Raw genomic sequence first — 15,000 nt, forward strand, 5'->3', positions numbered from 1 at the left:
CTAGAAATCATATGCAGACAGAGGAAACACACAGCTTACACCTGACTGGCACAGCAGGGGAAAAACAACACAGCCATGTAAACAAATACTACAGACCGCAGAAGAGAAACTACTATGATGCGTATATGCAAATGTGGCCTTTGGTTTCACTGCGCATGGTTGGTTTCGTTGTACAGGCAATGTCTTTGTACGTGTTGAAGTGAGGAAACCAAAAAGTGCAAATTATTGTTCCACAATATGGCTAATAGAAAAAAATTCTGAAATATCAAGTTTACGTGTGATAATACACACCATTTGCTGTTGAAATAGGAAGCTACAATACGTACTTCATTTAACTTAATGTTACATCACTGAGTTGTGTACTATTCTGTGAGAGCTGTCACCACTAGTAACATGTTGCATCAGGGTCAAAGACGTGCAAAATGGCATTGTCATTCAGTGTAACGGATGCCTTCTGCTGACTCTAACTGTAAAAAACATGACTCTTTTTATTTATTTATTGTTACAGGGAATTCATGAAAGCCTCAGCTGTCATCCATTCACTTGAAACAATTTAAAAATCATGTTTTTTGCAGTTACGGTCGGCGTAACACTGAATGACAAAGACGTCTTTGGCCCATCATCAGTCACCGCACACAAACTATGTCAGGATAAATAGGGTTGTATTTTGGGCTGTATCTTCTGGACTCAGCTCCACTTGACTGGCCGTGTGGCCATATGTGCCGTCGTCAGGGTACACCGCATGGGTAGCAGTGCAGCGTCATGACTGAGTGCGTTTGGGCATCCATGTATGAATGACTACATAATTCATCCATGTATGAATATGAATAACTGCATAGTCCATCCTCACCATTTGTATGTTTCACCACAGGTAATGTCCTACGGCAGACCAATGCTTATGCCAGCAGCGAGAGAGAGAGAGAGAGAGAGAGAGAGAGAGAGAGAGAGAGAGAGAGAGAGAGAGAGAGAGAGAGAGAGAGAGAGAGAGAGAGAGAGAGAGAGAGAGAGAGTGTGTGTGTGTGTGTGTGTGTCTGTGTGTCAAAGCACCATATGCTGCTCGTGGGTATGGGCATTCAAGCTGAAGAAACATAGGAATGCAGCATGCAGCGTGTGTGCAGAAGGGATGGAACGTGTGTGTGTGTGTGTGTGTGTGTGTGTGTGTGTGTGTGTGTGTGTGTGTGTGTGTGTGTGTGTGTGTGTGTGTGTGTGTGTGTGTGTGTATACATTTGATGAGAGTGGCTGGGTGGGTGTGTTCATACACAAATGTGTATGTCAGGTGTGTATGTCAGGACTACAGTTTATGGTTTACATTTATAACTGAGGTGCGTGTGTATGGGGTGTTCGCAAGACGTGTGTGTGTGTGTGTGTGTGTGTATGGATGTGTGCATATGAACGAAAAGAGGGGAGTAGTTTTTTTTCCCCACATGACATTGAAGTAGACTGGAGTAGTTTTTTTCCCCACATGACATTGAAGAAGATGGCTTAGACCAGGGGTGCTCAATAGGTCGATCGCGATCGACCAGTCGATCGCGGAGGTAGTATTGGTAGATCGTAGGAGGACACTTAAAAAAAAAAAAAAAAAAGTTCCCTATGGATACCCAGGATCTGACAGGCTAACTCCAGGCGTCTACACTGCCCTACACTGTATGGTATAGCCTACCATAAACACAACGACGTCTTCAGATAAGGAGGATAACTGTCAAGCGCCACACTCAAACTCTTCATAAGTCATAACATCGGAGCACAAATAAATAGGACGGCACGAGACGTGTGCCGATATCGTGCGCTATATGTTCAGTTAGTAGCCTACAGGCAGCATCACCGCTCAAAAGAAACAGCCAGAGAAGAAAACAACCGCCCGAACACCGGCAATCCCCTGATTTCCCCCCCTTTTAAACAATGCTCTGAGAAGTGCAGGCAAGATGCAACTCCCGCATTGAGCGTGGAGTTGGCTACTTCGATTAGATTTCATAGGCACGCGTGCGAGGGGAGAGTGAATGATGTGTGCCTGTTTAACCTGAGTGCAGGCGCGTCTTTTCAAATGGTCTGTTCAGCGCGGCCGCTAGACAGACAGCGCGATTTTCGGTCCATTCAGTAGATGTCTCCTTGTTTATTTTTTGGAACTAGGGATGTCTGTAACGTCCACGAAGACAATATCATCCACGTGAAAACGCCAAACGCCCGCAAACCGCTGTTCTGTCTACTTCTCACAGCGGCATTAAAAAAGTCCTCCACGAAATCCCAAACCAACAACCCTTCAAATAGGTGACAGCAAGCATGCACACATGAAATAACACTTCAGGGAGGGAGAAAATAGCTCTGCACTCATATTAAAGTGAAAAGGGGATTACATAAAATCTGTCCAAAAACCAAGAGGGCACATCAATAACTTCATTAATATTATGTTAATTTATGAAAATTACATTTATCATAAACTTGATAGCCTACTATGGTCTCCCTTTGTGATCAAAAACAGGCGTAATTTACAGTAGGCCTAAATAAGGTCTGTATGAGGTTGTTATTCACCGCTGATTCACCATTCATTATTATTGATGTGTAGGCCTATATAGGCCTACAAATACATTTTCATATTGTGTTAAAATTGCATTTCTAACAGCTGTATTTTCAAATGTTCTCCCCCGAACCCCCAGTAGATCACTTCCACACACCCATCTCAATAAGTAGCTCACATGTTGAAGAAGTCTGAGCACCCCTGGCTTAGACCAAAACGTCCATTTGTCATTTAGTAATAGTTGCGCTCAGGTTGCATCAACCCACCTGCTGGGGAGTAGAGTTGGGGCAGCTCTGCTAGGATGGCGACGGTGGCAGCCACCAGGTGAGAGAGACAGTATAAAGAAACGAGTGTGTCTACAACAGGGCTTCCCAAACGTTACTGTGATTTTTGTGATTAACATTTTATGAGGTTTTTAGAAAACACAAAACAGAACATAGCAAACACAAAACAAAACAAAACAAAACAAAACAAAACAAAACAAACAAAACTGCCATCCTCATAACATCAAGTAAAGACCAGGAAGTAGCAGACAAAAACAGGGGATCACTCAGTGGGTCAGGAGCAAAAGAAAGGAGGGGTGTATCAGACTTTACAATGATAAGGCCCCCCATATCCTGGTAGATTCCAGCCAAGCCCCACCCAAAAACTCAAGAAATGCTATTTTCTGAAGCTTAACAGCATGTGTATGTGTGTGTGTGCTTGCGTGCGTGCGTGCATGCATGTGTGAACCCACCTGCAGGGGAGCGAGTTGCGGCAGTTTGGCGAGGATGCCGATGGTCGCGGCCACTAGGTGAAGTGTGTGTGTGTGTGACGTGTGTGTGACGTGTGAGTGCGTGCGTGCGTGTACGTAACGTCGACCCACCTGCAGGGGAGCACAGCTGCGGCAGCTCGGCGAGGATGGCGACGGTGGCGGCCACCAGGCGCGTGCTGTCCGGGGACAGGCTCTGGGCGCGGTAGGGCATGTGGCTGGGCGAGGCCTCGCAGGCGCGCACGTTCAGCTGCGGCAGGTGGCGCATCAGGATGAAGACCAGCAGCTCCATGGCGGCGAAGACCAGGGACTTGCCGGGCAGCAGCTCCCCGCCGTCGCCACCCTCGCCCAGGGTACAGCTGGACTCCTTCTCCCCTCCCTCCTCACCACCTGGTGGGGAGATGGGAGAAAACGACACACCTGGTCAGAGATGTGTGTCTGTGTGTGTGTGTGTGTGTGTGTCTGTGTCTGTGTGTGTGTCTGTGTGTGTGTGTGTGTGTGTGTGTGTGTGTGTGTGTGTGTGTGTGTGTGTGTGGTGTGTTTCTTAATGGAGTTGTGTTACATGTTCCAATCCATTGTGTGTGTCTTAATGGAGTTGTGTTCCAATGTGTTCCATTGTGTCGGCAGGTGGTCTAGTGCAGCTCTAATGGTCTCCTATGTGTGTGTGTGTGTGTGTGTGTGTGTGTGTGTGTGTGTGTGTGTGTGTGTGTGTGTGTGTGTGTGTGTGTGTGTGTGTGTGTGTGCGCATACGTGTCAGTTGTTCCATTATGTCTGCAGGTGATCGAGTGCAGTTCTGATGGTCTCCTGTGTGTGTGTGTGTGTGTGTGCGTGCGTGTGCGTGTGTGTGTCTTACTGGAGTCTTTGCGTTGTGCCTGCAGGTGGTCCAGTGCAGCTCTGATGGTCTGCGTCACCACTCTGGTCACCTGCAGCTGCACGGTGGGGGGGTCGCACGTCAACAGCAGCCGGTGCATCACGTTCAGAAGCTCCACAGCCAGTAACTACGCAGGACACGCACACACAGACACACACACACACACACACGCACGCACGCACGCACGCACGCACGCACACACACACACACACACACACACACACACACACACACACACACACACACACACACACACACACACACACACACACACACACACACACACACACACACACACATCAAAGTCTATATCGTTCACTTATAGTATACACATCACTACGTTAATGTCCATGAAAACAATATGTCTAGCCATACTTTGCACACACCTCAGTTCTTAAACATGCATGCACGGACACACACACACACACGCACACGTCGCACACACACACATGGATCCAGATGTACCGTACTGGTACAACTACACAACCACAATCACACAATCATCACACACAGTTTTGCAGGCTGCCTTCCCTTATTTACCGGATGCCGAAAAAGAAACCCTCCTCAGCAGCAGCACCCCCCTCCCACACCACCACCCCCAAAACAAACCCCCTTTCCTTCCCTGCTTCCCCTTCCACCCCCGCCAGCAGCAGACTACCACCAGACACCTGAACCTCGTGACCCCTTCATCACGACTCTCTGGGTGTAATTAAAGTGGGGATGTGATGGAGCGAGTGGGTGCAATCCAATGTTCTTAATCTAGTCATCTGGGCCAGGCATTCCGAGAGAGAGAGAGAGAGAGAGAGAGAGAGAGAGAGAGAGAGAGAGAGAGAGAGAGAGAGAGAGAGAGAGAGAGAGAGAGAGAGAGAGAGAGAGAGAGAGCGAGCATCTAGCTCCTAGTGCTAGAGACTAGAGTGCCTTACTTCATCCTGGTGTGCTGCTAAAAGCAGGGAAGCTGACAGGAGGGGGAGACAAAGGGGTACGTTGTCCAAGGCCCAAGGAGAGAGGGGTCCCAGAATTTTGTCTTCAGTAAATTGTATTTATTGCATATGGGGGGGCTTTTCAGACGACTTTGTCCCTGGCCTGGCCAAAGGTGTCAGCGGCCCTGGTTTAAAGCATGGTGAGGGGATAGGCTTTTTACCTCTGGCTAACCCCGAGACACTAAACTTTAATGCTCCAGCCACCAGCCACCATCCTCTCATCAGACACTTAGCTAAAACCTTTATGCGTCTCTTCAAAGGCATAAGGTTACGTCAATGTCTAGTATTCTCTGTAAGGCTAGTATAGTGCTCAGGTGGAGGGCACTAAGAGTATGGATTTAGTATGGAATACACAGCATATCTACTGAGCAATATAATGACTCTCCTCATCGAAAGAAAAAATGTAAATATGCTGTAGTTTTATTTTTTTATCCCATGTATAAGTCCATGTGTATTAACAACATATCCATTGTATATTATTTACACTGTATGCACATACGCATAGCAATAATAAAAGGCATACTGTTCTATTATATTTGCGTGCATGTTTCAACTGGTTTGAATCTGTGCCTGTGTCCATGAACATGACCAGTCCTGTCTGTTTGTGTTGAGACTGTGCACATGTGTCACCCAGTCCTGAAAAGGTGCGTGTACTATCTGCATGCCTATCTGTATCACCTGGTCCTCAGCTTTAGAGGTGTGTTTGTATTGTGTGTGTTGCATGTCTGTCTGAGCTTTAGAGGTGTGTTTGTATTGTGTTTGTGCATGTCTGTCTGACCTGGCCCTCGGCAACGTGACTTAGAGGCTTAGAGTGTTTGTATTGTTTGTTTTGTATGTCTGTCTCATTCGGTACTGGTTTAAAGGACGGTGAATGAGTAGGATGGTGGTCAGAGTAGGTATTGCAATTATGATGCTCATTGAAACTGTGCTGCCAATTGCCAAATTTGATCTTTTCACGTTAATGATTTACTAAATAAATGAATAAATTGCTATTTACTAGTATGATCAAAGTACATTGAGTTTTGCAGCTAAAAATGTCTATTTCTGGAAATTCCAAATGGCGGTCATGTAGAAGATCCACCTTTTCATGTATAAAAAGTGCAGTTTTCTCATTCATAATGAATACTTAGAATTTGATGGTGGTGTGTAAATATTAATGAAAAAGGTAGCATTTCTGTAAATGGGCAGTATGACTTTGGGAAAGAAACTTCTATGCGTGTATGTTAGGGTGCATCAGATGCCCCCTATGAAAAGATATTGCCTTGGCCCTATAGTAAAAATGGGGCTAGTGGCCCCGGTAGACTTCATCCAAATTTCAAAATATTTTACACAGTGTGTTTTTACTGGGTGTAGAACATTTTTACTATAGGGCCAAGGCAATATTTTTTCATAGGGGGCATTTGATGCACCCTAGTGTATGTATGCGTGCAGTGTCTATGTCACCTGGTCCTCAGCGATGTGCTTGCGGGCGCAGGGCGAGTCCAGAAGGGTGCAGAGTGCCTGCAGGCAGGACATGACGTGCTCTATGGGCTCCTCAGGACGGGGGAAACACAGGAACTCAATGCTGATGCCTGTAGCATGGAGGATGATCCCCAGACACCACAAACAAGGAGATAATAATAGGAGAGAAATTATCATTACAAAATAATATGGATTAAAAAAGTGGTGAATTGCTAGTGTACCTAGTCCCTAATTGCTCGTCTCAACACAAAACAAATGTAAATGTGAATAGGAAAGAAAACACTGTATTAATAAGAGACAAAATTACCATTACAAAATAATCTGGATTAACATAGCGGTGGTTGGAATTCTCCTACGCTCAATACGACACAAAAAAAATTCAAATGTTTCAAAGAAGCACAAAATCCTCATGATACTGAAGACAAAAACAAAACAATACTGAAGACAAATACTGCAGGCAAAACCAAATCACAGGCTATGCCTCAGTGGACCGCATCTCTCACGAAAAGACCAGACACAACTTTGTGAATATTATTCAAATGAGCTATGATGCAGTTCCGCAATATCCGCCACAGCCAATGGATTGGAATGTCGGAATGCTTGTATTCTGCTTTCAACAGACATACTCTGTTGCTCCTATCGCTCGTGTTGCTCTCGTGTTCTCTATCACATTACATCACAGACATCACGTTACCTAGCAGCAGGTGCATGCGGTCCTTCACCAGCTCCTCCTGGCTCTTGATTGGGACCTGGGGGCCACCCGGGGGGAACACCGCAGGGGCCCCGGGCCCTCCTTTGGCAGGGGCCGAGGGGGGGTCCTCGCAGCCCTCGCTAGAGCCAAACCCGGTGCTGTGGAGCCAGAGGGCCACGGCATGCAGGATGGGGGCCCAAGAGTTACGGTAGTGGAGGCGAGCCGTGTCTATGGTCTCCGGAGTGTAGAAGGCCCCACCTGAGAGAGAGATAGAAAGAGAGAGAGAGAGAGAGAGAGAGAGAGAGAGAGAGAGAGAGAGAGATAGAGAGAGATAGAAAGAGAGAGAGAGAGAGAGAGAGAGAGAGGTAGAGAGAGACAAAGAGAGAGGTAGACAGAGAGACAGAGAGAGGCAGACAGGACGACAGACAAGAATTGGAACGAGACAAATGAGGATAAAGGGGGTGAGTGGGGTGAAAGAAAGAAAGAATAAAACGATTTAAGATTTAATACCCCCATGTGACCAAACGAGGTGGCTGAACAAAAGTGGTGATCGCTGAGCACAGCACCGACGGAAAAACTCCAGTCTGTCTTTCAGGCGCTCTCAAAAGGTCACAAACCAAGTGGAACTAAGATGTTCCGGGGAGAGAGGTGGGGTTGGGATGGGGGGATGGGAGGATGGGAGGGAGTCGCCCTCTGGAAGAAGAGGTCCTTTTGTCTGGCCGTGAAGCAATTCAGCTTAACGTTATTACTCTGCTTCCCACTAACCAGGAGTTAGAGCCTATTTAGATCTTTCAACCCATGTACCTGCACATACACAATGTAGAAAATGTCTGAGATGGAATATGATGGACGAAGTATCAGTGTACCCACAGATTCTGACTTGCAAACTTTTCTTCTGTTGCTGCTAAAACAAATGACAGTTTTCTTTACATTTTCACTGTGTGTGCAATTAGGAAAGTTGATTAGGACATAAGGGTCAGCATTGGCGAAATAAGATTAGGAAAATTTGCAATGTAAACAATCCAAAAAGAGTTATCGTAGTGATGCTATTTTCGTCTGGACACTGGGAATCAGTTTCCTTCCCTAAGTAGTTTAACAGTCTATAGTGGGACAATTGCTGCAACCCCGTATAGACATCAGCATTTCCCACAGGAAATTAGTCAGTTCGGGAATACTCGTCTAGGGCAGCAGGGGCGCTGCCAGAAATGTTGGGCCCCATGAAAGATTCGAATTTTGGCCCCCCTTAAGGGCCCCTGTCAGTGCTTGGGCCCCCGTAAGGGCCCCTGTCAGCGCTTGGGCCCTTAGAATCTGTACCACTTATCCCCCCCTAGCGGCCCCCGTCTAGGGCAGTGTTTCCCAAACTTGTTGATTTCACGTACCATTCAAGGCCATTTTGTTGCGCCATGAGTACCCCATCACACATGTTCAATATCTCTTCCTCTATCGCAATGTGACCATGTACCAGACATATAAGTATTCCCTGCAATGTACTCACGTACCCCTAGTGGTACACACACCCCTGCTTGGGAAACACTGGTCTAGGGAGACATGAGCTTGTGTTTGAGAACTACAGTATATTACTACACAATGATTCATACTCGTCCTTAACATCATGTTACCCCTTTTTTATGTTTCCCTCTTTTCTTTATAACTGGTATGAAAAAAACGAGAATTGATAAAGCGTCATGTGAATTTAAACTCAATTTTTTGGTGTTGTATTAAGGCTAATGGGAAGGATGTGTTGTTCAGGTGCTCGCCTTTACTGCATAGATAGATGTCTAGATTTCCTTTCCCAAGCCCCTGGAAAATCTAAGACTACCATAAGACATTGGACAGTTATAAAGCATTGGAGGGGACACACTACACTCTCAAACATCCTTTTTTATCATTGTCAAACCTATGTTATCCATCTACAGAATGCTGAACTTGAACCCTGACTCAAAGACTGAGTAACGGTACACCAAATTCACGCTCCGTTGCAAATGATGGGCATTACTCAAAAATATTTTTTAATGCTAACAGACAGGCTTATAGAGAAACACTGTACTAGTCCCACTAGCGTACCATCAGGGGGCAGTTGGCTGGCGAACTCCGAGGGCAGCGTGAGGAGAGCATAGTCCCTGAGCGCGGCCAGCCACAGGCGGCTGAGGGCGGGTAGCTCGGGCGTCACCAGGGTGATCAGGCTGTCTGGAGGCAGGATGCCCGTCTCCTCGCCCGCGTCTTCGTCCTCCTCGTCCTCGCCTCCCTGCACTGGACGCGCCGGCCGAGACTCCGCCTCCTTCTTAATCTTCATGGCCACCACGAACACCTGGAGAAGGAGAGGGGGGGTGATACTTCAGCCCAGGCCTTGAGCACAGCCAGCTTCTCCATAGTGGTGTTTACTGAGACTATTTTTAAAGCGTCGGTCAATCCACACATTTTAATACAATACTGATGGAACAATAACAGCCCTACTGAATTACTTTGCATATGGATTTTGCACTGCATGTTGCATATTGCAATGTGACATTGCATATGAAGAGCATCCTTGGAAAATGACTTAAAGGGACACTGTGCGGGAAATGGACAAAAAAGGTACGGCAACTATGCTGTCCATTGAAACTGGGCTGTCTATTGCCAAATTTGATCTTTACATGAAAGTTTACTGAGTAATAAACACATATTTACTAGTATGGTCCAAGTAGAGTCATTTTTGCAGCTAAAAATGGCTATTTTTGGAAATTCAAAATGGCGGACCATGGAGAAGACCCCCCTTTTCATGTATGAAAAGTGCATTTTTTTCAGTCATAATGAATACTTAGAATTTGATGGTGGTGGTAAGTATTCATGAAAAAGAAAACATTAGTGAATGGGCAGCATGAATTCTGGAAATAAACAACTAAAAATCTCACACAGTGACCCTTTAAATACATTTTGGGATATGGATATTTCTGTATTGGGCATTGCATTGCATTCATTGCAAAACATTTGATATGGGTTTGAAAAGTATATTCTGAACATATCTGAATGGTCAGAATTCACACATGGATAAAAGGACGTCTGAACAGTCATTTCCAATAATAAAATGCAGACATTACACATTGGTTGTAGCAAATTGGCTGCTGTAGTGCCATTTCATGTACCTCGGCCCAGGCCTTGAGCACGGCCAGTTTCTCCATGGTGGTGGCGCTCTCGCTGTACAGCTGGCTGCAGGAGCCCTTGCCGGCCTGGACCTTATCCAGAGACGACACCAGCAGGTTGTGGACGCGCCGCAGGTCATTCAGGTCGCTGACCACGCCACTGCCAATCCAGGTGCTGCACACCTGCACACGGGGGGAGAGGAGGAGGGAGAGAGATGAGGAAGAGAGGGAGATGAGAGAGTGTGAGAGAGGGAGAGAGAGAGGGAGGGACGGAGCGCAAGTGAACAAGTGAGAGAGAGGGGGGGGTATGAGAGGGAGAGAGAGAGTGCATGTGAACGAACGAGAGAGAGAGAGCCCGAGAAAGAGAGAGAGAGTGTGAGAGAGAGAGAGAGAGAGACAGAGGGCGTGGGGAAATAAAAAAAACATTTGAGCGATGAGAGGTGTTGGAGGGGGAAATGGCTATAAAAAGCCACATTGTTTTAATATCACATCGGTAGACACTTCACGGTCACCTTCCCCCAGCAGCACCTGACCCCCTACACCCCACCCACGCCTGTGGTTTAAAAAATTTCCTCATCACTGGATGAGCAAACGGCTAAATCAGCTGTACACAAAACAAAACTGCTACGCATACATAATGGTCACATTATAAGCGTAGGGAGGATGTATCGAAACATGGAAGCCATGTTGTGGTGCTCTTTTCTGGTCCACAGGGACACTTGATGCATCGCCGCCTCCCATTTGGGGATGATGGAGCAGAGTGGAAGTGAGCGCGCGCACGTCGTGCCATCTGTAGCTCAGCTGTTTTTAGCCGTCCCCACAGACTCATCTAGAGCGTAATTAAGTGCAGGGGTCAGGCAGAGGCAGAAGAAGGCGCCACCGCACAGAAGAGTCTGTTGGTGGCGGCGGTGGTGGTGGTGTTTACGTGGGGAACATGTTCAGCTCAAGGGCACTTAAACCTTCCCACCCACATCTCCACCACCACCACACACTCTACCACCCTACCACCACCACCACCAATAGACTCTTCTGTGCGGTGGCACCTTCTTCTGCCTACGCCTGCCCCCTGCACCTGCAGCTGTGCTACTGAGGCAGGGACAGTATGGACTGGATGGGGCAGGGTCAGTGGATTAGGACATCCAATGTTTCTGAGCCTTTGTCTTGTCTATACTTGTATTGCTTTATTTCCCAGTAATTTATGAGTTTGTTGTCGTTTGTCCTTTTATGTATTTTTGAACTGCTTCAACCCCCCTGTCTCCAAAACAAATTTCTCCCTGGTGGAGACTAATAAAGCAGCCTAACCTAACCTAACCTCCTATACTCTAAGCCTGCAGAGTTATGTCATGAACTACGTGGAGGAGCTCCGTTCGTTGAGCTTCAACAACCCAACATTGGAGGCTACATGCCGGGGCGGAGCTACAGGGGGGACAAGCAGGGCATTTGCCCTGGGGCCCGGTATTGGTGTTGGGCACCTTATTGTGACCACGGCAGGCTGTGTGGAGGGGCCCTATAGGTGGTTTTCCCTGGGGCCCTGTGTGCAATTGTTCCGCCACTGGCTACATGGTAGACTCAACTGCAATCACCACTGCCCTCCAAAATTTGATGTCAACGTAGAGCAGCAAGGAGATGAGCTCGCAAACCGATAGCCAATGCGATAATTTCTTTATTGTTTTACATACTATATACAAAATAAAAGTGCTACCCACACGCCCAAATCACTTTCGCTCACCAGCCATCCCTCAGTGCCAACGTACAGGAAATGAAGACTACAGACACAACAGACTGTTTGTGTTGCACATATTATTACATTGTAGGATAATATTTAGATGTAATGTTTTTTCGGGAGCATGCATTTCACAAATCAAGGTCATCCTGTGCAGTCTGCCACTCAGGGCCCAAACAGCTACAGTTCAGCATAGGAGGCACAGTACGACACCACTGAGCTGAAGGTCTACTCTAGGCTGATAGCTCAGCGCTACTGCAGGACAGTGCATGTGTGAGGCTTAAGCCTGGTTTAGACTCCTCCTGCAGCTGCAGGAGACATACTGTAAGCAGGGGGTGGAGGCAGATCACGTACCCAATCAGCCACTACGACCCCCTCTTTAGAGCTGAAGCGACCCATTGCAGCGCTGAACGTATACTTCTCCTAGGCCGAATTGTCCGTAATCTGCCGCTACCCTCACACTGACTGTACGTGTCCTGCAGCTGCAGGAGGAGTTTAAAGAGACCTTTAGGGAGTGAAGTTTACTGATTTTCTAGTGCTGAACTCTGCCAGTTGGCATTTCTGTAAGTAGTTTTCAGACTGCATTGCACAGAGGAGAGAATTGATTATAGTGGTGATGTTTTTTACGGCATATGGGGAACCTGTGCAGCTCAAGGACACGATAACCTTTCCGCCCACACCACCACCCCTACATCCTCCTCCCATCTTCCCCACAGCCATCTCTATGCACTCCTCCTCTTCTTCCTCTTCCCTCTCCTCCTCCTCTTCCTCCTCTTACCCCATCCTTCTCCTCTTCCTCCTCTCCCCCATCCTCATCCTTCCTCTTCCCCTCCCTCCTTCTCCTCCTACTACTCCTCCTGGCACACCCTTCAAGGTAAACATAAATCTGTCCACTCCCTCCAAGGGCAAACAGGGGTAAAGAAACACAAGTTCAGATGTACTACGTAGGACTGAAGCAGGTGAAAGGAGGAAAACAGGACAGGGCAGTCTCTGGATGTTTGCCAAGAGGCTCGTCTGAGAGAGGTGAAGGGAGGGAGGGAAGTGAAAGTAAAAAAGAAAAGTAAAATCGGGTCAGAAAAAGGGGTCAAGAGAGGGGATGGTGAACAGGAAAAACGCATGAAAAAAAATGAAAGCAAATAGGGGGAGGAAGAGAGAGAGGGAGTGAGAAAGAGAAATAGAGTGAGCGATCGAGCGAGTGAGCAAGCAAGCGAGAGAAAGAGAGGGAGAGGGAGAGGGAGAGAGAGAGAGAGAGAGAGAGAAAGAGAGAGAGAAAGAGAGAGAGAAAGAGAGAGAGAGAGAGAGAGAGAGAGAGAGAGAGAGAGAGAGAGAGAGAGAGAGAGAGACAGAGACAGAGACAGAGACAGAGACCGAGATACTGAGGGAGACAGAATATAAATGAGCAAGTGCCTGCCATGGAGGCGGAGAAAGAGATGTAGTGCTTTAGTAGGGGGCATGCCTCTCCAACACAGCCCTCTATTTACGAGCAGCTCCCCCAGTAAAGCCTGCATAAATCAGTATCCACTGGTTCCCTTCTGCCACTGTGCATACTGTGGCATCCCCACAGCAGGGATATATAATACCCTGCTAGCAAAGCAATGCAGTCCTATAAGTTGACCACAACTTGACTGCCTGACAAAAAGACTGAGACTAAAGTGTTCTGCATCCAGAAGATAGTACAACACATGTGATGGAAAAATAGTTATATCGCTCTAAAGCCAAAATGTTTTGTTGACCAAGGTTAATTCTGAAGTGATGGTTTTGGGGAAAGTTGCATTGCTACCAAAGAAATGGAAAGGGTGTGGAGTGACATATTAAAGTCATGCAGGTGCAGAAGCCATGACTGAACCTTGCTCAAGAGTTCCAACACTTGATTACAGCTTGTTCGAACACCTGATGACAGTTTATTTTGCGCCTCACACAGGATATTCCCTCTTCCCTACATTCTAATCACAAATTGTGCATTCTATTCCGCTAAAATGTGGATGGAAAACTACGTAACGCATTAAAAAGATACCAATTAAAATGGCCCATTGCCGTTGTGGAAATGGGATAGAGTACAGGCAAGGAATACCGTATGCAACATGTTCTCTCACTCACATTTTTGGTGGCAAAGCCGAGTATTCTCATGAACTATTCTCATGGAAAGAACGCTACAACAGCTGCTTTATTAATGGCCACTGGCGAAATTACTTTCTGGGCAACCTTGCTATGGAACAGTCTGCCCTATCTCTCAATCCAACAGAGAGGCCTAGTGGCACATAAGGACCCTTGGACTTTATGAGAACTTGAATGACTTAAATCCCAAGTCCAATACTGCAGCACCTCCACCCCCTCCTTTTGATTTTTGTTTGAGAAGGTACTTGTCTGTGTCTACTTCATGTAACTCTGAAAAAAACAATACAAATTTCAATACAAAAAATAATAGCAGAATGAGCAGAAAAAAGGAAAAAAAAGGTAAATAAATAAACAGGGTTGTAAATCCATGGAATCGTATGGCAAAAAGGCTAGGCAGTGATGCAAGGCTCCGAGGTAGACGCAGTTCTAAACAGGACGGTGCGGATTGTCTTTACCTGGCAGGCCTTGGCGGTTATATCAGACGGAGTGTCGGGGGAGAAGGCGGGCCGCAGTGCAGCCCCAACCTGTCAAAAGAAGAGAGGGAACAGTGTCAAACAGGAGAAGAAAAAAACAGAAATAGTAGATGGAAGAAAAAAGGGAAAAAAATAAAAATGGAAGGGTCATTCGAAATGACATCTAAAAAGTGTTATGGTATAATAATAAACTCGTGCCCAGTTTGCCCAAGCCTTGTTTTTACACTGTTAGAAGTACATGATGGCTCCCTGTTGATATCCATATAAAATAATTTGCATAGGTTGGAGCCTTTAGGTGGCCTGT

General features: G+C 46.7%; 1 protein-coding gene across 2 annotated transcripts in view; it reads right to left on the bottom strand.

Annotated features, from left to right (window-relative positions):
* The window catches only part of heatr5b (HEAT repeat containing 5B), a 49,109-nt gene that overhangs the window by 8,247 nt on the left and 25,862 nt on the right, over positions 1-15,000 (bottom strand). For both annotated transcript variants that reach the window (XM_063191502.1, XM_063191501.1), the window contains exons 26-32: positions 14,679-14,747; positions 10,389-10,568; positions 9,331-9,574; positions 7,270-7,524; positions 6,558-6,685; positions 4,117-4,261; positions 3,378-3,653 (exon numbers count right to left, since the gene is read on the bottom strand). In XM_063191502.1, the coding sequence (XP_063047572.1) occupies positions 3,378-3,653; positions 4,117-4,261; positions 6,558-6,685; positions 7,270-7,524; positions 9,331-9,574; positions 10,389-10,568; positions 14,679-14,747 (1,297 nt within the window). The remainder of the gene's footprint in view (positions 1-3,377; positions 3,654-4,116; positions 4,262-6,557; positions 6,686-7,269; positions 7,525-9,330; positions 9,575-10,388; positions 10,569-14,678; positions 14,748-15,000) is intronic.

The sequence above is a fragment of the Engraulis encrasicolus genome, chromosome 24 (genome assembly GCF_034702125.1).
Source record: "Engraulis encrasicolus isolate BLACKSEA-1 chromosome 24, IST_EnEncr_1.0, whole genome shotgun sequence".
NCBI lineage: Eukaryota > Metazoa > Chordata > Actinopteri > Clupeiformes > Engraulidae > Engraulis > Engraulis encrasicolus.